The sequence below is a fragment of the Podarcis melisellensis genome, assembly GCF_964234715.1.
Source record: "Podarcis melisellensis genome assembly, chromosome: 1".
Classification (NCBI taxonomy): Eukaryota; Metazoa; Chordata; class Lepidosauria; order Squamata; family Lacertidae; genus Podarcis; species Podarcis melisellensis.
The window spans coordinates 87127566-87155529 of record NC_138528.1 but is presented as its reverse complement, the minus strand read 5'-3'; the positions used below and the strand labels follow the sequence as shown (position 1 = coordinate 87155529).

At 42.3% G+C, this 27964-nt stretch overlaps 1 protein-coding gene across 19 annotated transcripts in view; it reads right to left on the bottom strand.

The window, feature by feature from the left end:
- BIN1 (bridging integrator 1) overlaps window positions 1–27964 on the bottom strand; it is a 117520-nt gene that overhangs the window by 24994 nt on the left and 64562 nt on the right. For 3 of the 19 annotated variants that reach the window (XM_081885675.1, XM_081885690.1, XM_081885686.1), the window contains exons 6-14: window positions 27376–27483; window positions 25343–25435; window positions 19687–19772; window positions 19378–19453; window positions 16930–17012; window positions 12312–12356; window positions 10105–10255; window positions 4623–4751; window positions 183–293 (exon numbers count right to left, since the gene is read on the bottom strand). In XM_081885675.1, coding sequence (XP_081741801.1) covers window positions 183–293; window positions 4623–4751; window positions 10105–10255; window positions 12312–12356; window positions 16930–17012; window positions 19378–19453; window positions 19687–19772; window positions 25343–25435; window positions 27376–27483 — 882 coding nt within the window. Of the gene's footprint in view, window positions 1–182; window positions 294–3278; window positions 3360–4622; window positions 4752–10104; window positions 10256–12311; window positions 12357–16929; window positions 17013–19377; window positions 19454–19686; window positions 19773–25342; window positions 25436–27375; window positions 27484–27964 lie in introns of all 19 variants that reach the window. The other 16 variants (XM_081885679.1, XM_081885682.1, XM_081885684.1 and 13 more) reach the window with 10 other exon arrangements.

Genomic DNA, 27964 nt, shown 5'->3' with positions numbered 1-27964 from the left:
TAAGCTACGGTTATTAATGCAAACCATCAGGAAGAGTCATGTGAGACTCTGTAGATACATTTTGTAAATCTCCACATGTACTTCTGTTGCTATGAATACATACATACACACCCATCCTCATCATGACTGATGAGGTCTATATTGTCTAACATTTCATGAAGGAATGGCAGCAGTAAACCAACCTGGGCAGCAGGCGTAGGCGACTTCCCTACAGGGCTGTTATCAGGTTTAATGGGATCAAAATCAAAATCCAACAGGCTGGCTCCCTCCTGGAAGGGCCCAGGGGCATCAAACTTGCAGCATTAAGGAAGAAAAGCAGTATTGCGTATTAGTCAGGTATAGGATGCAGGCTGGTATGCAGAAGGTGTTACCCAGGAGCTGAAGGTGCAAAAAAAGATGCATACAACTCTATGGTACAAGCAATGAATGCTCACATGTGTCCAGTGGCCACAATACGCTCAACACTTTTGCAGAAACGCAGCCGTGAAAACAAAGCATCAGTATTCCACAGAGCCTGAGCAGTTTTCGTGTTACCATCCATCTTATTTATCAGGGATCTTCTTGAGGTCACCATCACCTGTGATCTTTCCAGACAGGGTCCCTAAATCCTACCCAAGATACTTGCACATGCAACTTTCAGCACAGCTAGGCCACTACTTTAGGCACTTCTTAAAAGAAGGAAACTATGTATGATGTGCAAAGCATTTTCAGTGGAAGTCTCTCTATGAGCCTCACAGCAGCAAATCTGTATCATCATAGTCAGAAACACAGTAGATTCCTTGTTTAAGATCTTAGCTTTTGCAATCTGTTTCCCCTGCCCATATTCTAATGCTTTCTATATTCGGACGTGATTTCCAATATTAATCAATTATTCCAGTTCTCTATTATATACATTTCAAGTTATATATCTAGCCAAAAGGTCCCTTTTTAGTAAGGAGGTTATCTTATTAACTAGAAGCAATTCTATTGGGGTTGCAAATTAGAACATCAGTGGCAGCATTCAAATTTTGACTAATGTCCATATTCCTAAAAAGATGATTTACAAGGCACCCCTTTTTTCCCAGCTTGCTGTTTCTGAAAGGAGCTCTATCAAAATATTTCAGCAACTTCTTTGATAGTTCTTCTGGTCCTAAGGCAAAGTAATGCAATATAACCTTTCTGAACCAAACCAAGGCACAGCAGTAAACATTTCTGAATTGTTAGGATATCTGATGAAAACTAACGTAAATGCACCAACTGAGGAAAACTAAATTGCTGCTGTTTCCAAGCAAAACCCTTTATCAGTTTGATATATCCACATACTTTCAAGAGAGAAACTTCTAGCACATTCTTTTCCACACAGTTTCTAAGCAGCAGCAGTTTATATTTCAACTTTAACTTTTTTGTGTCATTCACTAGTTCCTACCAATATCAGAACAAGCTTTCAATGAAGGCGGTTTTCTGCCTCATAATCTCAACTCCAATAGATTTAGATTTTAAAAGGTTACACAATACTCACAGCAGATCACCTAAGTATTTCTTATGTAGGTTACCACTGAAGCAAGACCTTCTAGGTATTCATTTTCTGTGCTTGACTAAAAAACAATTCAGGTCAAAAGGGTACAGCCATGCTAGAAGCTTACCTGACACCCCAGAGTTACCTGCACCATGTGCCGAGGGTTCCTCTTTCTTGTTAGCTTGCCCTCCCTCTCCTCCCAAATAATTAGCCCAACACACACATACACAGAAAAAAAATCACATATAGTACATGAAATACATTGATCATAGGTTTTCCCCTATGGTTTCTGATCTAGGACTCAAACCCATCCATTTGAAACCTGTACATGCCAGGTGTCCTCCACGCTGGACGCGTCCCAAGCTGAATGCTCTGTTTAGGCAAGTGTTTTTACACAGAAACGTATGATATAAAACATGGTGTAAGAGTTTTTGAGGCATGCTACAAGGAAAAGATAGGTGTGGACAAGGACGGGAGGTTGCTCAGTGGCCCACGGCTTTCTCAGATAACAAAATGAACGGGGGGTATACAGGCAGAATTTCTACACTGAAGGCAGCCCCCTGGTTCCCTTGACCAAAAGACTCTACAAAGTGCAACTCTTCTCACTTTTAGTCTCTGCTTCCCCATTAATGCAAAGCCTCTGCTCTCCTTCCTAGCTCCCCATGGTATCCACTGTTATCTCTGAGCTCTTGTCTTTAGGAAGAAAAATCAAAAAGAAAAGGCAATGCTTGTTGGTACGTTTCACTGAAGCTATAAATTCGGCCTATTGCATGTTACCAATGATTAACCTCTTTAAAACCACACCGCCTACATATCAGGATTTTGAGAAAGAAAAGTGCCACTAACAGGTGGTGAGATCCTTTTTGCATGGCTAGCAGCGCATTTAAGAATTTTCTGCTTCAAATTCCATTCTCCCACCTCATTAAAATTATACTAAATTAAGAACAATTTGGATAGCCTCTAATGCTGTTCAGCACCTGCCACATGAAACAATAATCTCGCAGTACCTCATGGTGAGACTAATTCTACCTTGTGCTCATCACTGATTTTGCATTTTCACATAACATTTTTCTACAGGTGTTTTCCCACAGGCATTCTTCCAAAAGTCCCTTAGTCTAAGATATCCTAGACAGGCTCATTTACTTCTCTCTCTCAAATGTAAACAAATCACTGCTCCCACACACTACTCCCAACAACCTCTGTTATTTTGTACTACAAGCCTTTTATTCCCCCTACAGGGTCCTCTTTTTTCCCTTGTAGTTCCTCTACTTCTGAACCTTCCCTTTGGTCATCTCTCAAGAGGTTTCCACACATAAACATCCCCCTTACCTATTAAAATCAAGTCCTGATGGAGAGATATATTGTGAGCTGTTGATTTTTGTTTACACCCTTGCAGGGTTGAGGAACCAGAAGCCCTCCAGATGTTTTGGACTCCAACTCCCATCATTTCCAAAGAGCTCCACACCCTGTTCTACTAGAACTGGCCCATATATGTATGGTTGCTACTAAATGGCCAGACAGAAATCCACACTTGGTGCTCATTTCTGTGTTAATTTGTTTCAGAACATTCCAATAAATGTTTCTGGCAATGACAAAGACCTACTTTTTATTTATTTATTTATTTTTAAAAAAATCAGGTTTAAAGCTAGCTAAGTGGCATCTTAATATCTTCCTTTGCTCCCCACCCTCAATAAGGAATCCTAATCTGTTGTAGAACTATGACCTGTATCCCCACAACTGTGAGGTAATCCCACAACCCTTGTAACTTGTGGCCTACACTTGCCTTTTCTCCCAACTCCAGGCCCCTCACGCAATGTTTCGGCCGTCGAACAGGAGGAAGAGGTAAAAGCCGCAGGCCACCGCGCTGAGGTAGGGAAGGAAGAGCGGAATCAGGAAACAGAACTGCTAGAGGTGTCATTTTTTTATGAATAATGGAAAAAAATTATACATCAGAATGTTGTTGTTGATGATGATGATGCAAGTTGTGAGAATGTAGCCAGAAAACTGGTCAGGCTGTTGTTTCTTCCTTCTTCCATCACAAGGGCTAGAATTAAATCATCCCCGGGAAGGGACAATGTGGTGGATATCATCCATTTGCCTAGTCACTACCTCAGGCAATTAGCTACAATAGAATACTTTGTTTTCAATCAGTTTCTCAAGCTTTACAATAGTAGCTTGAGAGGCCATGAGACTCTGAAGAGGTGGCAGGTGCTAGTGACTTTAAAAAATATTAAGTGCAGGCCCAGGGCCAAGAATGACCTGTCTAGGGTTGATGCATGAAAGCATCCAAAGTCACTAACACAAAACCCATCTGTCTCTCAGACTCTTATCAATAAGAAAAGAAAGCACTTCTTTCTTGGAGGCAGCTAAAACCACACAGGTGTTTCAAGTTACCACTGTGAGGCATAGCCCACATTCATATATTTAAGAATCTCACAATTCTTAATCCCCCAGCCATGTGAGGGGAAGTAAGATACGAGCCAGGGTGACCATGCTAGCACCCAGTTATGAAGGGGGCCCCATCCAGACAATTCCTCCTCACTCTAAGAAAAATTATGTGGGCAGAGCTTCTAAACTTTACCCTAGATTCTGTGCTCCATCCACTTTTGCCCAGGCCCCCCCAAAAAGCTCCCCAGAAAGGAATGTTGGCCTCAGGAGAAAAGCTTGTTCTAAAGGGTGGGGATGGATGCCCTTGATCCAAACCTCATTTCCTCCACTTGGCTGCAGAACTGGGACCACTTCACATGAGGGTGTGTGGGTGTGGGTGTGTGGGTGTGGGTGTATGGGTACACAATGTCCTGAAACAATAATGCCTTCCTGCCTCACTCTCCTATTTAGCTGGGGAGAAATAGGTTTGATCTCCATGGCCTTGATGAAAAACATTGGAAAATAATAGAACCTCTCCACGTATTCTGTCTCCATCTACCTCAGACACAGATTCTGAACCAATAATATGTGGTGGGAAAACTCACTGGCCCTTTTGCCCAGTTCAAATCACATTGGGCCCCCCATACATTCATGCACTGAGCAGTTTTCATGGCCTGACACCTCTAATAAGGAAAATTAGGTGAAGGTGAAGCGGATAGAGGAAGGGACAAGGGAGGGCAGGGAAGAAGGAGAAGCTAACCTGTGAGGGGGTTGTCACACTGATCTCTGGGACAAAATTGTCATCAAACAGGTTGATGATGTTCTCCTGCTTCATCTCCTTGGACGGAGTGAGTTTTGGAGGTGGCGGCACGGGAGGACCTTTCCGCAACTGCATGCAAGCGAACACATGGCGACGGCACAGACAGCAACACCCAAAAAACCAGAGACAGGAACCAGGTTAGCAAAAACTAAATACAAAACACACACACACAACTAGAGGGGAAGGAGGTCTAGGGGGGTTGTCCACACATGGGAGGAAGGAGAAACAATCACACACTTCCAAAAGAAGGCTTCGCATCATTAGTTACACTTCAGTCGTGGGCAGGTCTCCCTTCTGCAGAGGAGAAGCGTAACACAATTAATATGCATAAGATAGGTCATGCATACATAATTAGAGTCTGTGCAACCTTCTGGAGGACAAGGAGGGAGTTTACATACTACAAAAAAAAAGTGCTAAGGAGCCAGGAGAGACAGCAGCATTACTCGTGGCAGCAGTACCTGTCTGCCTACAGAGAAAGAAGATACCCAAGCCAGCTTTACTGATTCCTAAAAACAGGCTTCCCAATATATTAAACCCATTCTTTATAAGTGACCTTGGTTCAGCGTCACAAAGGCATCCTAAATATGGCTGAAATACAAACCAAAAGAAATCAGGGTCCAATTCTTTTTGGAGTCACAGCATTCCTGTGAAATAACCACAAATGTCACAAGAGTAAAAATTATGCTGGTCTGGGAATCCATATTCTCCTACGACAAGTTACATTGCGGCTTTTATTTTTCTTTAACATCATAGGCCACACTTGGGGGTCGTACCATCTGGATTGGTTACATCAAGGTTTTCTTCTCTTCCATCTCCTTTCTCATATGTTCACTTGGTGTCATGCTTTCAACCAAACATACTAAGAAACCTAAATTAGCTGGAATGCGTCTCATTCTAGGTGCAATATCAATAGGTGGTTTTCAGTTGTGTTGTGCTACTTGACCATTCAAAAAATGCTTCCCAGTCAAAATAATGTGTGAAACTCTTGTCATGCTGCCCCTGCCTAGCAAAAAGATCTAGTTTTCTGAAGTGTTAAGACAATTTAGCATGAGCAAGCTAAGCTACATACTGGGGTCTTCAACAGTCAATCTGGCTACTTTCACAGGTCACAAGAGTGCCAAAAATAACAGTCACATGATTCACACACTTTGCTTTTTAGTGCTTCTTGTAACACAGTGGCTTATCTCTGGGTGTAACTCTTTTAAATGCAGACCTACATTTATTGCACAAGATGGTGCTGCCATTTCATACATATGTTTATCAACTGGCTGATAATCAAAAGCTGCAGAAATTCCAGCACATGCAGAAAGTAATTTCAGATCAACTAGAAGATCTCCAAGCAAATGGCAGCAGAATGGCAAGACTAATGTAATACTCGTAATTGCTTTAACAATAGCAACACACTAAATATAACTGGTGGAAGGGAATCTAAATTAGGCTTCTGAATTTGGAGGTTTGGGGACTTGGGAGAAAACCTGGAGTGGGTTTTTAATAATGGACACATCCATTATTAACAACAACAGACACAACCTACATTTTGGCTTCTGACCACTGCCTGATTTCATGAGGCAACATGGGTGTTTATCTGCACTGCAATCTTCCCTCTCACACACCCTACTCATGCTTTTTAAAACTCTGGAAAGTAGTGTTACGCCTTCCTCCGCACCACCTAACAAGCACTTTTTCAGCACCTACTGGGATCTAAAAATCAAATGGAAACCATGTCCTCTCAATAGGGCAGTGTTTTGGCTACAGCTGAGCAATGTGTCTTCCACAGTTCTGGAGAGGGGGCATGTCATCTAGAAGAAGACCGATAGGCTTAAGTTTCCTCACATGCCCTCTTCAAATGCTGCTACATTCATTTGGAGAACTTAAGAAAATATTTTTGCACTGTGTCCGGTGAAGTCATTCTAGATTTCCAACAAGAACACACCTTCAGCATGCAAGTGATAAATTCTTATTCATCCACTATTGCAGTGACAGGCAGATTATCTAACTTTGAGACAGTGCTGTCAACTCGTTCCTTTAGAGTTCAAGACGTTTCCCTTTACGAAAGTGGATTTCCCACCTTCCTCTACATTCTGCCACACCATCTGGACATAGCTTATATCTTTTCCCCTGATGTCTGTACTTTGGCTTGCACTTTAACTTTTAAATTTGATTTTGTTAGGCAATAGGTTGTATTTTTCATTTAATCGCATGCACCATCTACTATTATGTGCCTCTAAAAGAAATCTAATGTCGTTTTATGTTTTAATGGTGGATCCTTCCTATAACTTTCTATATAAACTTATTTCCACCTGCACAACTCAAGATTTCATGAGCAGGCAAGAGAACTAGCAACAGACAAGAATGCTGATTTTAGGAGGAAAATATTGTATCTCTCATTACACAATAATGCACAAAAGCACTTGTAGGTATAGAGCAGGAAGCTGACTGCATTTTAAAAATATTTGGTGCTGTTTGCATGAGGAGGTGGGGTTAAGAGCAACTCATTGCTGAGCTGATTAGTGCTTTGCTAAACTCCAGTGTGTCAACATTGTCAAATCTTCTTTCAAAAACTCACATTAAAGTTCCAGATTTCACTTCTTCCTCAACACACCCAACTTAGTCATTTATCTGCAAGTATAAACCACTGAACTGTGGAAGAGGGTTTGTCAGGAATGCTTCTTAGTGAATAATAGATTTCCTGCTGAAATGCCTTTACTAGTGCATGCTTAGATTTCATTTAAAAAATATTCTGGGAAAATTAATGTGCCCATCTGCTGGTTTAAAAATACTGTTTTATGCCCATTAGGATCTGTCTCTGATGTGTGAGCATAATAAATGAAACAACCAACCTGCAATGATTAGCTGAACTATGCACTGAAAAAGAACCACCAGCTGATGGCAGCATTCACCATGTGTATCTTCTGTTAATGCACTACCTTGGCAAGTTCCCTAGATCAGCATTTCTCAACTTTGGCTCCCCAGGGACTACAACTCCCATCATCCCTAGCCAGCAAGGCCAGTGGTCAGAGATGATGCACACTGTAGTTCAAGAACATCTGGGGACCCAAGGCTGAGAAAGTCAGCTCTAGATACTATAGTAAACAATGTTTCTTTTGTATTACTTTGGGGAGGGGTAGCGGGGATAGAGAGAAGTGGAGTTTTTTCCCCCAGAAACCCGAAGGCAATATTTTAATCCTTTGTGGGATGGAATGTTTTTAACCCTCCTTTTTAAAATATGAATGAGTTTTAAATTTTACTATGTTTTGGCTGGTTTTAATGCATGCTTTGTTCGTTGTTGTAAGTCATTTTCAGCCACACAGGTGGCACTGAGAGGGTGAGGCTGTGGTTTGCTCCAAGGAAGAAACAACTAGCAGCAATGAGGAAGAAGGATTGCCTTTCCTGAGAGGCCCAACCCCATATCAGCTAGAGAAAGAGAGCAAGTAGCAGTGGTTGCCAGTGTGTCATAGTGAGTCAGGAGTTAGGACTGGGTTAGTGAAAAGCCCAGGAAGAGGTACCTGAAAGGAGAGGCACACCCTGTGAGGGGGGCAGGGAGGGGGGCTTAGAATTTCTTGTCTGAATTAGAAACAACTGGTATCCCAAATATAGATTGTGGGTCAGCAGTGCTTCAATTCCTTGCCCCCAAAATGCCTGGGATCACATACATACACCAGCAGAGTGTATACCTAACTGGATATGGAAATCACTCCATAAACCTAACTGGATATGGAAATCACTCACAGTAAGAAGGTGCTGCAAGTAGAATTTATCTCCCTGATGTAAAAGTTGAGGCTTTACTTACTTACCCCTTTAAAAAAAAACCTAAAATCCCACCTATCAGCTGTTTGGAGCAGGATGTACATCAGGGAGCACATCAAGGGGCCATCTGTAAATTCCTTTTTACAGCAGAACACCTACAGTGAAACCTCAAGTTTCCATATATCCAAGTTTTAACTGTTTTCCGAACCACCTCCTTCTTGGACCTAACATATCTGAGATGAGATAGAGGTTACTCTCAGAACATACGATATTTCCAATTAGAATTTCCACCTCTTCTTTGGGGCATATTATTTAGGGCCCTATTCAAAAGACAGGATGTGGGTATTTAAAAATACTGCTATATACAAAGAACACTTTCAATGGTTCTGCTAGGTTCTGTTTGGACACTAAGGTTACCATCCAAGACACACTTACCTGGGACCAAGCCCCGCTGAATACAGTGAAAGTATGTAGAGGGTTATACTGTAATTCCTTCTCACAGGCAGCCCTTACATAAATCTACAGTTACAGTAAATATTATGAAACATGCCCTACATTTGATATACCACAGCCAGAATTCAGCACCCATGGGTTAACATTCTAACAAGCACAATATTCTCAACTTAGTGTTTGGTGCTTTAACTGCTAGGACAAACCTACCATTCTCGGTGGGGGGGGGGGGAATGGGCACAGAAAAGGCCAAATAAAAGCCACTCACACTGTATGTACATCTGAGAAAAATCAAAATAACTCCAGCAATAGTAAAAAGTTAATGTTTGGAACATAATATAAATATTTTGACATTTGACATTTTCCTGCTGTAACTTTTTTGCTAGGAGAGAACCGCCATCTTTGCTGTTCAGCAATTCATGTACAGTAATCCTCAGCAGTTGCATGGGCAACCATGGGACATACCAAAGACTTTTCAGGTAGTCTGTTTCACATAAGGCCTACAACTGTCTAACTGCCAATGTACAGGTTGTTCTCTTCACATGATTGTTGTGGGTTTCAACTGGCCATTATGGCTGCAAAGCTGACAACCCAAAAATGCTCTCATTACACTTTAAAAGTCAAGATCAGGTTTTGTGCAATAGTGCATCTCATGCTGAAGAAGAAGAAAAGAAAATATCCAAAATGTCATTCTTAGTATCATTATCTTATATCTGGTCCAATTCACTTACCTGTTTCTTGTCCACTGAGGATGGAAGAGTTCATAATGCACCTTTCTTAACTAGCAAAACCATTTGCCTTTTAAAAAATTTCTAATTAACTTCCGTATTCTACTTCCTGATTCAACTGATATCCTGTGCCACCAGTTGATCCAGAAGCTGTCCATGCCAATACAGGTTTTCTTAGTTTATCTATAGCCTCTGCTTGTCCTTAAGAACAGTTATGTACCATACCTGTTACACAGCAAGACCAGCTTGGCCTACATAGAATCCCTACTGAAGAGGAAGTACTGTCGTTTGTAGATAAAGAAACTGGATTAGGCAAGAACAACATTAGAGAGAAATGGAGAGACTAGTTGATACACGTTGCCTAGAACTGTTGGTGAACATAAATGGAGAAAAGTCCATTACTCTCCATAGAGTAGCAGCCAAGGAAACCCAACCATGAATGACATTGTCATGTATGTCCTCAAGGAATAAACAGCAGCAGCAGCAATCCTCACTACCTGAGATGGAGACTTAGGGATGCCTCCCCCAGGTGTTTCCAAAGTGGATGGCTCTGGCTCATGGTTGATAGCCTTGGTCTCAGGGCTGGTGATGGGAGTCCCATCAGGCGGAGATGAGGGGGTTTTGTTTGCTTTTGCTGGGGTACTGTCACTGCAGAGAGAGAGAGAGAGAGAGACAGACACAGAGAGAGAGAGAATATCAGCATTTGAATGAGCTTTTAAGGGATGAGGGAAAGTACCCTTTCAAATTATTATTTTGCAACAGATGCCTGGCCCCATTACTGTAATAGCACAAACTTTTAATGCAAGAAAATGTGTGACAATAATCATGTAGTTTGGTGCAGAAGTTATCTTCAAAAACAAACAGCAGCTGCGTTTTTGGGTGGGCACAGTACACATAGGGTATATTCATTTAACTCTTGCCTCCCACACCACAATTGCCAAGAAAAATTCACTCGCTCCATAAGCTGCTGCCTCTCACAGGAAGATGTCCATGGGAACTTTCTTCCTATGTCAAACAACAGCTGCATGAGGAATAGATTTCATCAGGTCTGTGATGTGGGAGGGGAAGAAGAGTTCATTCTCCTTGCATTCTGTGGTCTTGATCCTGATAATGCAATACCAAACTGTATGTTTAATGCCACGTGTAGTTTGGCCCTTGCATACAGTAAGCTGTTATCCCCTAAGAATTCAACAAGAAAGAATCTGACTTTTAGTAAATGTGATATTTACTAAATTAAACAGGGCCCCTAATAGATCAAGCATACAACCTTTAACCCCACCAATGTCTTTCACCCTTCCACACCATGCTCTATATTACGCAATAATTATTTCAATCACCAAAGCCACTGGTTAGCTGTGATAGCTACAGGCACATAACAAGATAGGGGGCAACAGACCATATTGAAACAACATATGAGTATAAAGCTCAAGTTTGGAGCAGACAAGCTGTTTTGAAATACATTGTTCTTGGAAAGCAATCACAAGAGCTTGATTTCCACACCACATTGTGTCATCTCAGTATTTAGAAATCGTTGAGAATGTTTGAAAACTGTCTCTAGCAACAGAACAGGAAACACATGCTCAGGGCCTGTCTATGGCTGAGCATTCATACTAGGAAGTAAATCCCACTGAATCCAGTAGGACTTACTTCTAAATAAACATATTTGAAACATGGTTTTAAGAGGGGACCCTAACCTGTTTGTTTATGGGAGCCTCATATGGGAATTGCAGAAAGCAAGTAATGAAAGGTTGGTCACCAAGTCACACCTCAACCATTCTCCTGCCTTGCATGTATCCTCACAGGGACTCTTGTTTCAGCAAGGAGGTTGAAGGTCTTTTAGCTCTCAGATCTTATCCAAGGACATACACAGCGGGAAGGAAGCAATTGAGAGTTCTCTCTGTAAACTCAGAGTTACACAGTAATACCAGCCACCATGCAATTCAGCAAGCTAGTTAGTATATAAACACAATACAACCAAGCACCATGTCCCCTAAGCATCCACCCAACTTACGTTATCATCCAACATCTACACTATTTTTAGGAAGTATAAGGGAACAGGTTAAAAGACTGACTGGCTCCTGTCCTGAAAAGGACAAATTTCAGTTGAAAGAGGAATAAAAACACAATTCTAAGGTGCCACAGAATATAGAAGAAAAAAAGGATATGAGATTATTTTTCTTTAGACTTTCAAGAAGGAAGAACAGGAGACCTAAAAACTCATCTTCAACAAGGTTTGAGGGAGAGAAGAAGACTGCTCCCATTTTTTCCATCTCTCCTCCCACCCAACCTATGTCTGTCCTGATCCACTACAAGTTTTCCTGAAGTTCCCTGCACTTAAAAGGAAATCTGGCCTTGGCACACAGCTGCAATTTTCTCTCTTAAGCAACTTCCAGTAGTTAGGTCTGCAGTACGTGAGTAGACCACAATATATTCATTTATTCTTTGGGAAATACAAAGGTCCATATATCTTCCGTTGCCAACTTTCAAAGGAGGGTGGAAGTGGTTATAAACATGTGTAAAAAGCTATTAGGATTATTCAGAAACACCAATGCAATCCGTAATTCCAAAACAAAGCAATTTGGATCATGCAGAAACTCCATTTCAGTCACCAAGCTAACAATGCACTAAATGCTGTTAGAATACAGCCTGGCTTTTGGCTTTTACATCCAAATCAGAGCGGGCAGGGAATGGAGCTTGCTGGTACCTGCTCATCTTTTTCCTCAGCCTGGAGAACAGTTTAGTTTTCTTTCTGTTGAGGACGGCACACGAAAGTGATGTCCATTACAACACGGCTCAACCAATGTGAAAGAAAGGTGAAGATTCCGTGCATGAGCTAATGTACATAGTTACCGTGAAGAGACTTATTCAAAGAGGACCTATGGGGCCATCCCTCAGTGTGCATCTGATTAGCTTGGCAGAGAGGGAGTCCGCCGGACATTTTCAGTAGAAAAATATCCTTTTAAGTGCTGTGTGAATGTTCAGGAGATAGGAAGAGGAGAGATCAATGGCTCATTGCTTTCCATTTGGAAGCTACTTGCCACCATTGATCTACCAAGTTACCTCAAAGTTATATGGAGGGCAAAGGTAGAGGTTGAAAACTAGAAAGCTAAGCAATCCAGCAGGCGGCTGAGTGAGCCAAGGACCACTGGCTATCAATCAACATATCAATAGTGTGAGCCTACAAAAGATAAGCTTGTGTCTTCTTTAAACCTTACACTAACACCATGGGAGTTACCTTCTGAGGGTATCACCATTTGGCATATGATCCCACCATGTGCACCCACTCACCATCCCACCAAATGTGCAAGTCCTTTCCAAAGTATCTTCACCCATAACCCTAACAATGCAGCAATATTTTCTTAAGGTCCGAAGCGATCATTCCACCAATGATGTTGTACCGTAAGATGGTGGAGAACTTACCCCCACAAAACCAATAGGGGGCTGAACAACCACTGGGGGGGAGGTTTTGGGTGAAATCAGAAGCTCCTGAGAAGTATTTACTTTCATGTCCTTCATATCCCATCACAAGTTTCTTAGGGTGGACTTTCCTGCCTTTTGCACAGTCTACTGCAGGGATGGCTGACCTTCTTCAGGCTGAGGGCCCCATTGGCCCATGGCCAACGTTCCAAGGGCCACATGTCAAAGTGTATAAGTGAATGTGGCATTTTAAAATTAAATAAAAAGGATATTTGAGTGGTCCAGAAAGCATCACAAAAACCTTTTGATGTCATAAAATCACAGCCAGGAACCCTCAGGAGTGGGTTTGTTTTTTCAAAAATAAAAATAAAAAAAGTAAAATAAAATGTAGGGGTGGAATTCAGAGGAATGCTAAGAAGGATATATGTGCACAAAATGACTCATGCATGTGCCCGCTAAACCTGTTCTGGGGGTTCCCCAGCCCCGAAGGCAGATTTAGGGGGCAAGGGGGAGCAACAGAAGCAGTAAAAGAAAACTTCTATCATTATTGAAAAAATAAATTTTAGAGGCACAAAAAACAAACCTCTTGCAGTGTGGGGTGTGCATATATGCCCCATAGGCTAGCTGCCCCTAGTCTACTGGCTGCTCTGAGAATTTTTTTATCTCCTGTTATCTGCATATTTGTGTTGTTGTTTTTTACACTATATATCCGGGTGTTTTAACTTTAAAAATAAATTCTTGCGCATATCATTGTGCATAGTGTTGGTACAATATTGTATAGGGACCGCCTGCTCTTTTTACCATCTCGCCATTTTCTCCCAAGCTTCAAACTTATTACCAAGTATAAACTGGTGTCATTCTGGCAGACCTCATGCAAAGAGCAACAGGACAAAATAAAAAGATTGTTTCAATTATGAGAGCACTCCTTCCAAAGTGTCCCCAGAGAGAAAACTGTAGTGTTGAAATGACATCTAAGTTGAAGTCACTATGAACCTAAGGATGAGGAAGAAATGAACCTTAAAATGGAAGGCGTCCATCTAAATTGCTCTCTCCAGGGTTCCTATACATTTAAATCAGGGCTGGCTAACCTGTGTCCCTCCAGATGGGAGTTCAACAACACCTGGAGACCAAAAGCTAGCCCTAGCATCTTCTCTCTTTTTCCTCATGGCACGATACATCTAGAGTGGTACTTGTTTGCATAAACAAAGGATACTGATAAAACTGTATCCATGTTCAGCCTCTCCCTCTCATTCGTCTTATGCATTGCTCTTACTTAGCATTGTGCAGAGTTGTGTTCATGAATGGTCGATACGAAAGCACTCCACATCTTGGGGGTTACACAAAGTGCTCGGCTCATTGCTGAGAGTATGAGAACCGCGAGCTCCCTGGTGTCTGCTAAAAAAATTTCCTTAGCTTCTACATTTAATTTAATTCAATGCACCTACAAAAGAGTGAGCGTAAAGCAGTTGGGTTTAAAATATCATACTGACCTCCATTTGATTTTGCCAAAGCAGGGTGGAGTCAAGCCACAGTTCTCCTTCTGCCTAATGCAGTCTTGGCACATTCAACTCATTACTGCTAACACAGCATGTGGGACTCAAAGCAGCTGGGAGTCCAAGTTCCCAAATTGCTTCATCACTCATGCATTTGGGTGAGAGCCAGAGGCCATCTCATCCAAGGAGTGAGGCCTACCTTCTCCTTAAGAGCAGAGGGTGAGGAAAGAGAAGTGTGTGTATTTACACAACCCTAGCCAGTTCCTCCTTATTCCTATTTGTGCCCATAAGCTGTGCTGGGTTTATTCAAAACAAAACTCTAAGATACAATGGATTTCTTTTACAAATGAAAAGGGGAAGTGAGTCATTGAACGAGTCCTTAAAGTGTTAGGGCAAAAACAGAAACTGCTAGGTGGCCTTGATTGTTTTTCCTCCAGGAACCCAAAGATTTTCCTACTTCTACAGCAATCCAGTCATGAGTTTATCAGTCCCTGGACCGCAGTGGATAAGCTATCTCAGTCCATGAGCAGCCTCTGCTGTCACATCAGTCAAAGTTGATAAAAGACTCTGCAAGTCACTGAGGCCATCTGAGCCTCAAGCAACAAAGATGGACCAAAGAGCATCCCTAGACTGCAACCTGATCCTTCAAAGAGAGCACAACCCCAACCAGAACAGGCAACTGACCTATCTCTTGGAGCTGGGAGGCCACTCAGCCACAGAGTCTCCATCTTGCTAGGATTCAAGCTCAGTTTGCTGACCTACATACAGCCTACTGCTGCATCCAGACACTACCCCAGGGCTCGCACAGTCACACCTGATACAGATGTTATGGAGAAATGAGGACACCATGCTCAAAATCTCTGTTTCCACTGGCTTTATATAGATGTTGAACAGACAAAATTGTGCCCTGCAGCACTCCAAATGATGGTAAGTATAGTTTCTGCCCACCCCAAATGCTACTCCCTCTGAATGTGCACATAGGATTGGAACCACTGCAAAAGAATGCCACTGATACCCAACATGCTGGGCTGGGTCAACAAGATACCATGTCAATGAGAGCAGCGACAAGATTGAGAAGAAGGGGCAAAGCTGAAAGTTGGTTTAATATCCTGCCTTGTTCCAAAGCTGGTAATCACAGTTTCCCATTTCAGACAACTTACTGAAAATTGACTTCAAAGGGAGGTGTGAAGGGGATGGATGTGCAAAAAGGCTCATAAATATTGTGGGCTTATTAAGATGAGATAGTGATTGTCTAAATGCAATCACTGTGTGGTTAGATGCCACAGCTGCATGCAGAATGGAAAAAGAGCAAAAAACCTGTGATTTGTATGTTTAGCTATGCAGCTCTCATCTCAATGACTGACAATTAGTTTAACTATATTAATCCCTCAAGGCTGTAGAACTCAATTTTTTTTTCCTGAACCCCATCCATTTTTACTGAACATACAAGTGTGTTAACATGTGTTTCACAGGGACCCTCAGCTTTTAATAATATGGACTGCAAGGAACAGAGTCAAGGAGCCCAAAGGGCCAGCCTTTAGCCCCAGAGCTGAGAATAAGGTTTATTATTATTAATTTTTATTATTATTATTTATATAGCACCATCAATGTGCAAGGCATTTTACAGAGTACAAGAGAACAAGTGTCTGCCCCCAAGGAGCTTACAATCTAAAATTTGACACAGGGAGGAAAAACATAGGAAGGGGAGGAAAGGGGGGAAGGCAGGGGTGAAACAGGGAAAGAATATGTGATTAGTTCAGGTACACATACTTAGGTTTAGCTACAGGCTGAGTATGAACAGGACACAAGGACAAGGGTATTGCGCCAAAGGTTGGCGCCTTTTTAAGTGGACTTGCTCTGGTGCCTTTAAAACAGCAGTCTGACACAGAGAAATTTCCTGTTCCTACCACTGTATGACATACCAGGAAAAGCTTCAATGGTTAATTTCTGTGTGTCAGTCAGCTGTTAAAAACACAGGAGCAGGGGCAGAGAAAAAGGAGGTTTCAACCATAACTGAGAACTCCATTCATAAAAAGCATGAGAGATGTTTGTTGCTTCTCACCACTCCTATGCTCCCCACCCCTCCCTGCCCTTCAATCACTACTGTTTTTCAAAATGTTGCTTCTGAACAAAACACACTATTTTTTTAAAAGTGCACAAAATCACCATAGTCAACAAATGTCAAGAACCATGTGATGTTTGATGTGCAATGGGAGATGGCGCCCTCACAGTGGCTACCGTATCTGCAACAGCACACAGAAAGAAAAGCATTCAGTGGGCCAATTCTTGGGCTGGTGGGGTAGAAGATTAACAACCAGTGTATCACTGGAGACCATAGTCAAGAGAATAAGACAAACACAAACACCGACCTGCCCCGACCTTCCCACAATGCTAGATATAGTAATGACTAACCTTGGCTGAGCTTTAACAGGATAGGTGCTTGTTGCCTGTGCTTTGTCTAGATTCACAAGGACATCATTCAAGTTTTGGTTCAGCTGAAACAAAAAATTTAAAATGAATAAATAGAAGATCAACAAAGGAAAGAATTAAGCTCACAATTTTTATACAGTGGCACCTCTGGTTACGTACTTAATTTGTTCCGGAGGACCGTTCTTAACCTGAAACTGTTCTTAACCTGAGGTACCACTTTAGCTAATGAGGCCTCCTGCTGCCGCTGCGCCACCGGCACGCAGTTTCTATTCTCGTCCTGAGGTAAAGTTCTTAACCTGAGTTACTTCTTCCGGGTTAGTGGAGTCTGTAACCCGAAGTGTTTGTATCCTGAGGAGTTTGTAACCCGAGGTACCACTGTACAAGAGCTTATAAAAATGCATGAAAACCTAGAGGATGGGTTGGGAACAGGATCTGGCCAGTGGGTCAAATTCTACCCTCCCCCAACAAACATACCCTAAAGGCCATTTTGACAGGTGGTGGGGCCTCCCACCTGTCAATCGGCTGGTGTCATAATGATGTCAGGTGACCCAAAACAAAACAGAACCTATTTGCAGACACAGCTTAAACCAGCAGAGAGAGGTATTTTGCATCGCTGGCTTCAGTTCAAGCTGGCAATGCAACTTTCCCTTCTGACAAGTCCCACTTTGGTGCTTGCTATAAGTACAAGTGTCAGTGGGTTTCCTATAAGCGCCAATCAGCTGTTTGGTGTTATAGGATGGGACCAGCTGTGCTACAGAAGTTTCCAGTAGACCTAATTAAGCCCACAGGTTGAAGGTTCCCCACCCATAACATTACAACCCAGAAACTAGTCTTCCATTCATTCCCACTGATTCATGGTCACAGAAACTGAAAGCACCAAGTCCTGTGAGCATCATTTGACTTCCAGAAACAGGTGCCGCATAAGCGAAGCCTGTGTCTCATTAGGGAAACAAATTCAGCTCGTGTTTCTACTGTTTCCTGCCTTTTCTCCCCCTTTGCCCCTTCTATCACATACTTCCACTACTATGGGCCCTTGTGTCAACACAGGGTCTTTGTTCCTCATTGCGACTTAATGCCTTTCTTCTGCTCTCTCTTCCCATCCGCAGCCAGGAGCCTTGCTTGGAACTGCAGCAGCCTTGGTTGCTATGCAACCACAGTTTGTCACTAAACAAGATGCTAGGCCAAACTTAGCGTTCATGCCGTGGGGCGGGAAGGGGGTGACGGCAGCCATGTGTTTGCCACAGCAGCAATTCAACCGACCTCCCCCAGGCTCTAATAAAATGTAGATAACTGCAAAGGAAAGAGACCTTTCACACACATAATCTTTTGCCAAAAGAGGGGAAATTGGGATACAAAATCTTGTTACCAAGTAGTAACAGGCTGTCCAAATGTGTTGGATGAATGCATCACTGCTAAGCAACATTTTACTAGTTTGCCTGGTCCTGTCTTATTCTGCATTCGCTGCTTTGAACCTTAAACTTGTTGGTTCCCTATTTTGGGATTTGTGCAGAATTCAGGGGAAGAGAAGATATAAAGTCATAATTCCACATGCAGGCATTTAAATTTTCTGAAGCAACTGCACGGCCTATGTAACTATATGCATCGGACATTAAACGAAAACCTTTTATGGATTGGTACCAATTCAACAGCTTGACAGAACAAACTATGCCATAATAGTATAAATCAAGGCTTCTTACTCACAGGTGGGCTCACACAAGTAAAATGGAAATAGCATCATTCTTCCAAAGCAGAAAAAATACGAGCTGGCTGAAAGAACTCACTAGGCATAGCTAAAGACAGATGCAGTGGGGACAGGATGAGGGACCAGGGCCAAATGAAATGATGATTTATTTAATTGTATTTTATGTCCCACTATTCTTCCCCAGGGAAACTCAATGAAATAGACATGGTGCTCCCATGCAGAGCTGCTACGTTTCAGCAAAGCTGCTGAACTGTGAGCTTCTGGTCATGCTCTGGAACTGAAGGAGCTGGTCAGGTAAGGGCAGAGCTGCCATGCTAGCTTGCCGGCAAGTGGGTTGTTGGTGTTTACTGGAAAGAGGAGGGATGGACAAAGCAGTGGGGAGGTTGGCACACTACTAGGAGCACCTGATTGGCTCCAGAGGGACATTTCCACCATGCCAGCCTCCTCATTGCCCCACAGCCTCCCCTTCTGGTAAGAAATAGTGAGCCATGGAGCTGATATTGTGGCCCCACCCAGCATGTCACTTCTGTTCTATAACATTATGAAGGGATATGCCAGTGAGGAAAAATGCCCTAATAGCAATGGGAGGTGGTACCATTATCCCTGAGCTCCAACAGCTAACATAGCTACACCTCTCTTACAGTGGATGAGGAAAGGCATGGGGGAGAAGCCAGATTAGCATCAGTGGTCCCCAAAGGGGGAAGAGGAAGAATGTCACCCATTGTTACCTTGCTCATTTCCTTATGGAAGTTCTCTTCTAAACCTGCGATACTCTGGAATGTGTTGACGTAGAAACCAACACGACTGGAAAATAAAATATAATATAAGTTACTGAAGACATGGTCAGCTGCTTTTCTTCCAATTATTCACTCACAGAGCGATAATGCTCAGTAGAACTGAACCTTATGAGTTTCCACTTAGCAAAAGGAACCAAGTGGACCAAGACATCATGGCCGGAATCAGTCAAGATATCTTTACCCCTCCCCTCCAACCACATCCCCCATGAACACAATTTGTTAACTACTGCATGTGCTTACCTATTCCATAGTGAAGGCAGTTCTTCCTGAAGATCAATGTTCATCTCCTCAAACACTTTCTGGGCTTTTACTAATTCTTCTTCAGCCTAGAGAGGAAGGATGGGGCAATGATATGCACAGCCTCTGGGGTACAATTCAGGGGAAGGCTTACATGAGCTTGCTGCTGCATGCTCCGTAAGTGGGTCAAGACTAGGGCATTCCAAGAACTGGGTTTCTATAGATCTTCTGCCCAGGAGCCTCTTCCCATCCACCCTACAATCCACCTCTGTAAAGAGTGTGTGTAGGAGTCTCATCTGCAGCCTGGAGCTGGCATAGGGAAGCCCTAATGATCAGAGTGGAAGAAACTGTCAGTGACCTCTGAGACTGGCTTTAGATGTGATGTGGATGCTGAGGAAGCAGAGTTTCTGTCTCATGCACTTCCTGTTCCTCAATGTCTGCATCGTGTTACTTTGTGTTACTTCCAAAGCCACTCTATGCCTTAGACTTATGGTACCCATCCATATAATCTAAGCAATGTGATCGTAGCAGTTTGTGAGTTTCACAAGCAATTCAATGGTAGCATTCCAAAATCCCGCTTCCCTACATTGTAGAACTTCACACACACGAAAATAGCTCCCAGGCTAAATATTCTTAGCTCAAGACCTGCTCCCCACAGAGAACAATTGTGTTATGAAGTAACATCAAAGATATTAGCAGGGTGCTAATTCAGACTGAAGGGTATTATTAGAAATTTCCCAGTGTTTTCCAGGAGCCCTATGACACTTCCACTCCCCACCCCCTGCAAGTTCAGTTTATCTTTGCAGGAAATTGTGATTAATTTCCCTGACTCTTGATGACTTCCATTGTAGAGTCTTGGTCACCTTCTCCAATCATTTTCCAGTTAGTATCCTGAATCTAAATTAACTCCAATCTCACAGTCCGTTGTTTCTCTTCATTATTTTGATCACAATACGTATTAATTTTCTGCATGGCCTTTCACTCCTCCCCAGTAGTGATGAGAATGCCAATGTGTAGCTGCAGATTCTAGGAAAGTGGTACTCTAGGAATGTGGTGGATACTGCAATAATTGTCCGAGTGTGAATCTGAAATTATTAGGCAATTGGCAACATCAGAGCTATCACTGGCACAGTTATAATGCATCTGTTTCATAAATGTAATTTGGTGCAGCAAAAAGCCTAGCACAGCTGGGATAAACAATGAATCTCGAGTCTTATCTATTCAGCAGCTTGTGTTAACAGGAAAAAAATGCAAGCAACTTACTCATACTCCACCACAAGAGCAAAAATGTCACAATGCCACAAGCCTCTATAGATCACTTATAGAAAGCATCATTGTCATGGACTGAACCTCTGGATATTTGTATTGTCAAAGGAGGCTTGTATTCTGGACTTCCTGTCCTTGCCAAGAAATACAAGGGAGATTGCAGTGGTCTAGGATGCTAATATAAAAAATAAACTTTTAGTTGCTAAAACATAGATTATATTAGTAATAGTAGTAGTAGTATTTCTTACACAAGGTGTTTACTATAAAGCTAGCCTGAATAAATGATTTAATTAATTTACTCTTGCTCTGGGCAGACAGACAGAAGCAAAAAACAGATCTATCTTTATGTTGAGAAAACTAAATTAAATTCTGTTTAAGGGTTACTAAATTGATCATAGGCCAAAATTCAGAAGTAGGATTATGGTGTAAAAGTCTGCTAACTTTAGCAGTCTGCTAAATAGTTTTGTCTCTTAGTACCGTACTAAACTGCTTCTATACTCTTGCCAGGTAGAACCATTTGTGCTCGACAGCTCAGAGAATCAAAAAAAGCAATTGATACAAATGTGCACTTATTATGACATCCCAATATGCACTAACAAAGAAGCACCCTAGGCAACATTCACTCTAGAAAGAAGCAAGAAGAGAGTTGGGGGTCCAGCCAAGATTCTAGGGTTTTCCCACGAGGAGGATCATGTGGGCATCACAGAATCAGCCAAATGACATTGCCCAACCAAATATTTATATTTGCAATAATTTGCCACTTTGGAAAGCTCAAAGCAAACCGATACATAATGGAATTTGAGGCACACCTATCCACAGGGAAGGACTTTGGCTCAGTGGGAGATCACCTGCTCTGCATACAAGAAGGTCCCAGGTTCAATCCCTGGCATTTCCAAGTAAGGCTGAAAGAGACCCCTGCCCGAAACACTTAAATGCCCAAATTATAATGTATACGACAGCACATAAAAGCAGTTGTGTCAGTCATCTGCTTTTCTTGGTTCTCCTGTGTCCAACTAATCTTTAGGAGATTAATTCTTCTAGTTGCTTTTTATTGTTGTGTTGCCTTTTTTAAAATACAGGCACAGCACTTTGTGGTCAAGAAACAGCATCCTTTAAGGCCTGCTGCTAACTATCTGAGGTCCTTTCACCTTTCCAACCCAATAACTTGCTTGCAGATTCTTAACACTGGGCTTCAGAATTCAGTCAAATTTTAGACTCCAGTGTGATTTGATTAGATTTCGCCCCTATTAAGAGAGCCCCCAACTCAGCAAGATGAAATGGCAGCATATCCTATCCAGCAAGCTTCAGGAGTTTGCTTGCCATATCCACTTTGAGATGTGCTGTTTCTGGGCCTGTTTCATGAAGCAAGCTTCTGTGTTGCTTCTTAGTCAGCAGCATTTCAAGTGAGTTATAGAAAGGCAGGAATTTGCTGTCCTAAGCAGTCAGCATCAGTCTCTATCCATTGCCATCCCACCCATCACCCTCAAATCTGAACACATTCCAGAAGAGAACATGCTGCTTGAGAAGTAACTTTGGTTCTGGCGTAGCTCTCAAAAAGCTCATCTCCCACATTTATCTTTAAAGGGTCCACATTCCAAGCTTAACTGCTTGAGGAGCAAAGAATTCGCTTTAAGACTCTGATTTAAAAGACTGAAATGATAGCAGAAAGCAGGAAAGATCTGTGGAATGTAGTCCAACCCATGGGTCAGTAGCTGACAGGCTTAAGATGTTGCACAAACTGAGGCAATTTGTACATGAAGAAGCAGGAATAAATCAGATCTTGAATCCTGTCAACAGCCTGCCAAGTATCACCTGATACAGAAAAGTGGGCAGTTTTACACACACACACACACAAACAAACAAACAAACAAACAAACACACACACACCAGCCCAGAAAGAAGCAAAGGGAATCCTTTTGATCGTGGTTTTAAACTTTACATCAGAGGAAGATCTCTAGTAAACCAAGAAGCTGGTAACTCAATTAAAGATTTGGAAGTCTCTGTTTTGAGGTCTTAATAGTTCACTGAAGCCAGACTGTTCTGACTAGGCCAAGCCTAAAGATATATTTTGCAGCTTTTCACATTTCACACACTAGTAAAACATAAAATCCCCAATCTACAAACCAACAAATGCATGGAGAGCTATTTCTAGAAGCTGCCCCCCAAACACTTCAGCAGCCTCCTATAAAGTTCTGAGTAGCCAAATGCTAGCTTTTGTGGTAGGGGTAGCTAACCATTTAAAGACAGGGGGTTGCACTGACCCATGGTCAGCCCTCTGAAGGTGGACGGAATATCAAAACAGGCATTACCAAAGAGTGGGTGTGCCCCTTCTATTTTTAAGGACAAGTTGTGGGGGGCACAACAACCTTTTGTCACAACAGAATCACAGCAAGGGACCAGTCAGAGGGGAAATGGACAAAGTGGGGGCTTGGAGGGCCAAATAATTCCATTGATTTGCAAGCTTCTTGGTATCACAGTAGGGAACCTATGAGAGCTCTGTGTGTGTGTGTGTGTGTGTGTGTGTGTGTGTGTGTGTGTGTGTGTGTAAGAGAGATTGGGGAGGGGCAAAGAATAAACTCCAAATTTGTAAGTAGCAATTAACTCAGTAACCAGTTCCTTGTGAACATACAAGAAATGTGGTTCCTTCCAGCCAAGCTAATGAGCTATTGTCCTCCAGTCCTTTAAGGCAGTATTTGTTTTCTTTCCTCTGTTGCTCAGTTCCTCATCTGCCAGTTGCATCATCTATCTTCCCCTCCTCACTCCCAGGAATGCCTTGTGCCAGAAGGGTTTCCAATAAGGAGGCTGAAGTTTCCCTCTCCTTTGACAAGTTGGTGTCCAGTGACTTTCATTAGTTTATTACAGAACTCCTTCCCAAACCAGTCCATGAATCTTAAGGATTATTGCCAGATTTTCATTTTAACTGGCAACTGCGCCCCCCCCCCCCCCGCCTTCTGATGATTTTGGAAAACTAGAAGCTAGAAAAAGCTTCAGAGTTCAGTCCTGTTTCTAATCCACTGCAGAAGGAGTGGAAATATGTACAAGCCCTCTAGATATTGCTCCAGATCCAGTTACAAAACCTCTGGACTTCAGATAAAGCTGAATTATAAAATAAGATTTATGATAGCCATCTTCAAATATCTAAAAGCTTGTCATATAGATGAAGTAAATTTGTTGCTCCAGACGGTAGGAGCCAAAACACAAAGCAGAAAGGAGCCAAAACAAAAGACAAAGTAGAAAATTAATGACCTATCTGACAATAAAACAGATTCCCTTGGAAAGTGGTGAATTCTCCTTTATTAGAAGTTTTAATTGCCACCCATACAAGAGGCTGCAGGAGTAGAATTCCTAGAATGACAGGGGGTGAACTAGAAAATATTGGAGGTGCCTTTGCAACTCTAAAATCTATAAAAGGGAAGCAGGAACTGACAAAGGATATTGCAGGCAATCTAAGAAAGGGAGACTCAGGAAAAGGAACTCTCTTCGCCCCAACTTGTCACATGCTTAGACCAAATGAGCCGGAAGGGAGGCAAGAAGAGAGGTAGCAGAAGCATCAATGCTATCATCCCTGGGATGCTCAAGCAGAGAGATTCTCATGAATTAATGGCCAGTTTATGGGGAAGGAGAAGAATGGCTGTGGAATGGGAAGCATGGACAAAGCAACAAGAAGGTTGATGTTTCAGTAAGACCAGGACGTTTTTGAGCACGGGAGAGCAAATGGGGAGAGGAGGCATTGCTGTGAAGATTTTTATGACAGGAAAAGCACCCAAGTGACAGGAGAAGGGAAAACTATATAAGCAGCAGAAATCTGCATTTCACCTAAACATCAACCTTATCTCCCATCCACCCATGTAATGTCTCAGAAACAAGAAGCACCATACCAAATATCATCAACTAGAAGCTCCACAACCAACTCATCATTCCTGATTAACAACCACTAGTTGGCATCCATGTGTGGAGGAAACGGTCCTTAGGGCGTTGGGTCTTGAGGCCAAGAAAGGGTGGAGCTAACCCAACACCTTTCAACTTATTCTCTACCTGGTTGTCCCATAAATCTGGCTGGTGTGCAAGGCATTGCACTATACTATTGGTGGCAAATTTGTTTAACAGCAGGAATAGCCGACAAAGAAAACAAGTTTGGAAAATCACATAGTCTTTTTTAAAAACAACAACAACATTGCTCTAAGAATAAAATACAAGTTGGTTTGGTGTTGTCCCCTTGTATTACATTTTTATTCCAATGTACTGAAACCTAAGTCACTTCTTTGGAGAAAAGGAGTGCCTTACAAGGATGCTTAGCAGAGTGAATGCTGCCTGAGGGTGAAGAGCACAGCAGAGGGGTTCAGCCAGGGAGAGGGCATGCAGGGTTAGAGAGCAAGGTGGGCTCGGCTGTCACCTGGTTCCGCAGCAGATTAGTCTGAGCTACGAGATGTGCTTGCAGCTTCCCTTGGCACCACTGAGGCGCAGCTTTCTCAAGCAACGAGACAGGCTGTGTGAGAGCGTTTTTCAAAACAAAGACAAGAAAACAAATGGGACAGATTTTGAGAACTTTGTTTTTTAAATATATATATATATAAATCTCAAACGGTAAGAGGGTTATCAGGCCAGGCTGAGACAACAAACCCTGGCAAACAGGAGAGAAAGAAACCATTAAGAGATAAGTCAAAGGGTGACTCCTACATGGCATGCCAAGCCTAGCAGTAATTAATGCTCCATGGTGTGGGTCAGAAAACACCAAGGCCAGCAGAGTTTACGAGCACTCCAGCTGCAAAGAGCAACAGAGAAGAAACTGTTAGTCATTTAGACAGCAACAAAACCCAGCTTGGAGGAAGATGGATCCCCCCCTCTGTGAGACACCAGCAACTTTTAAGAAAAGACAGGATTAGGAGACACCATTATTACAGCCATGCGGATTATTCAGAATTTGCAGCATTTTTAATGTTACATTATAAAACACAGCTGGCGAAGTCTGCTCTTTAGAGTGATTCTTGTGCCTTTAAACATCAGGTTGGTACAGAGATGCCCCTCCTCTCTCTGTGAGTAGATCCTCACTGCCACCATGGGCACCAGATAGGAGGGCCAAGGGGCCTTGCTGCCAGCAAAATTTTCAAGGAGGGAGCTGGAGCCCCTCAATATCCCTCAATGACATACACTTGCCATGAGTGCACGCCACATGACGTGCTCACATCACTCATGCATGCCACGAGACGCACTCACGAGACGTGAGCACAGGAAATGGTGGAACAGAGGTGTAAGTCCCTGAGCTCTTGTTAATGGAGGTGGGTGACCTTGGCAGGTGCATAACAGTGCTAACCCTTGACACTACGAATCTGTTTCACCTTTTCTCCCCAAAGGAAAATGGCATCGATCAATATACTCTTCTCTACAGTCACTGCAATACTGTGTACAGTTATGCAAAAGTTTACATTTCACTGAATACAGTGGCACTTACATGTGAATATGCATAAGATTGTGTTCTGCATTGTTACTGATAGCAAGTATACAAGAAGGCCATGAGTATGAGAATAGAAGAATTATCCACCAGTAATTATATGTCTATCCCTTTCAGAGCAAAAAGAACATTTATGAAGAGAAGGTGAATCAAGAAGATACTGAAACCCAGTTTCTAAGCAGGTGTTGATTCCATACTCATAAATCACCCCACATAACACCCACAATTTGCTTCATCAATAACAGTTGAAGTGGCCTTTGATGGGGAAACAGAGCTGCTCCTTATTTCAAGGAGGACAATGTACCCTAGTCTCTCACCCAAGAGCATATCTAGGGCCTTTGAACAATCTGCTGCTAGTTCATGCTTCAGCGTGGTGCCAGGACATGATTTGTCCAATCAGAAGAGCATGGGCTCATCCAGAAGCCCTAGATGCTTTGACAATTGAGAAGAAAAGGAGATCACCAAGGAAGGGTAGCTCCTGGAGTCATTCTCCCTACTGAGGCTGCAATAGCCTCCATTCTCCGAAGACTTCCCTTTCTTCCTTTGCATAATTCCTTCACCTCAGTACAGCCACGGGCACCTGTTGACATACCATCTGTGCAGTAAAGTATCAGCTTCTGCACTGCTTTTCAATCACATTTTTCAGGAATTGTGTATGTTCTACCATTTGCTTTTTTGACTTGTAACAGGATACGTTCTCTGACGAAAGAAAGTTAGTTTATTTATTATGAAATGCTCTGAAAAAGGACATAGCTAGAGACATTAACATATTAATACTATACTTTCTTCTAAGGGAAAATAAATAATAGTAGTTTCATATTTGAAAAAACAAAACCACCAACAATATCCTAAATTACTTAGTTAAGGAGAGAGAGAGAGAGAGAGAGAGAGAGAGAGAGAGAGAGAGAGAGAGAGAGAGAGAGAGAGAGAGAGAGAGAGGTGATTTAGGATGTCTTATCTTATCAAGGGCACTTTACCTTGGCAATTTTAGCTTCATCTTTTTTCTTTGCAGTCTGTAGAGATTCATAATGGTGTCTGGCACTGTCGTAATCTACAAGTTTCCTTCCCCGCTTAGCAATGCGAGACTGGAAGGTGGAGAGGGGAAAGAAAGGGAGAAAAATATAATTTGAACACTAGAGCCATGATAATTAGTGGACTAATGATCTTTACAGCCGTCTACAGTTCACATACATACTGCTCAGGATGCCAACACTCTGCAGTTGTTGCAATTGTTTACACTGAAACATTCTAAAGTGGCAAGGTGGTCAGTAGAAATCAAAAGACATCCATTCAACCTTTCCCTACACAGAAGTTATTACAGAACTGGAGAGTTTTTAGAGAAGGAATTTCAGGAGGGTTTCCCTGGAAAAAAAATTGTGTGTGTGTGTGAATACTTCAGGGTTACACAGAGTCTGATAGTACTTCTCTTTTGTGTTTCAGTGGAGTGATTTTGGCCACCAACTGCATAAATCTTGAGCATGGAAAGACTCCAATTAGCATTAGTATAGCAGCATCCTTAACAGGCAATAAGCAAGGAAATTCCACTATTTAGCAAGAATGTTGTGT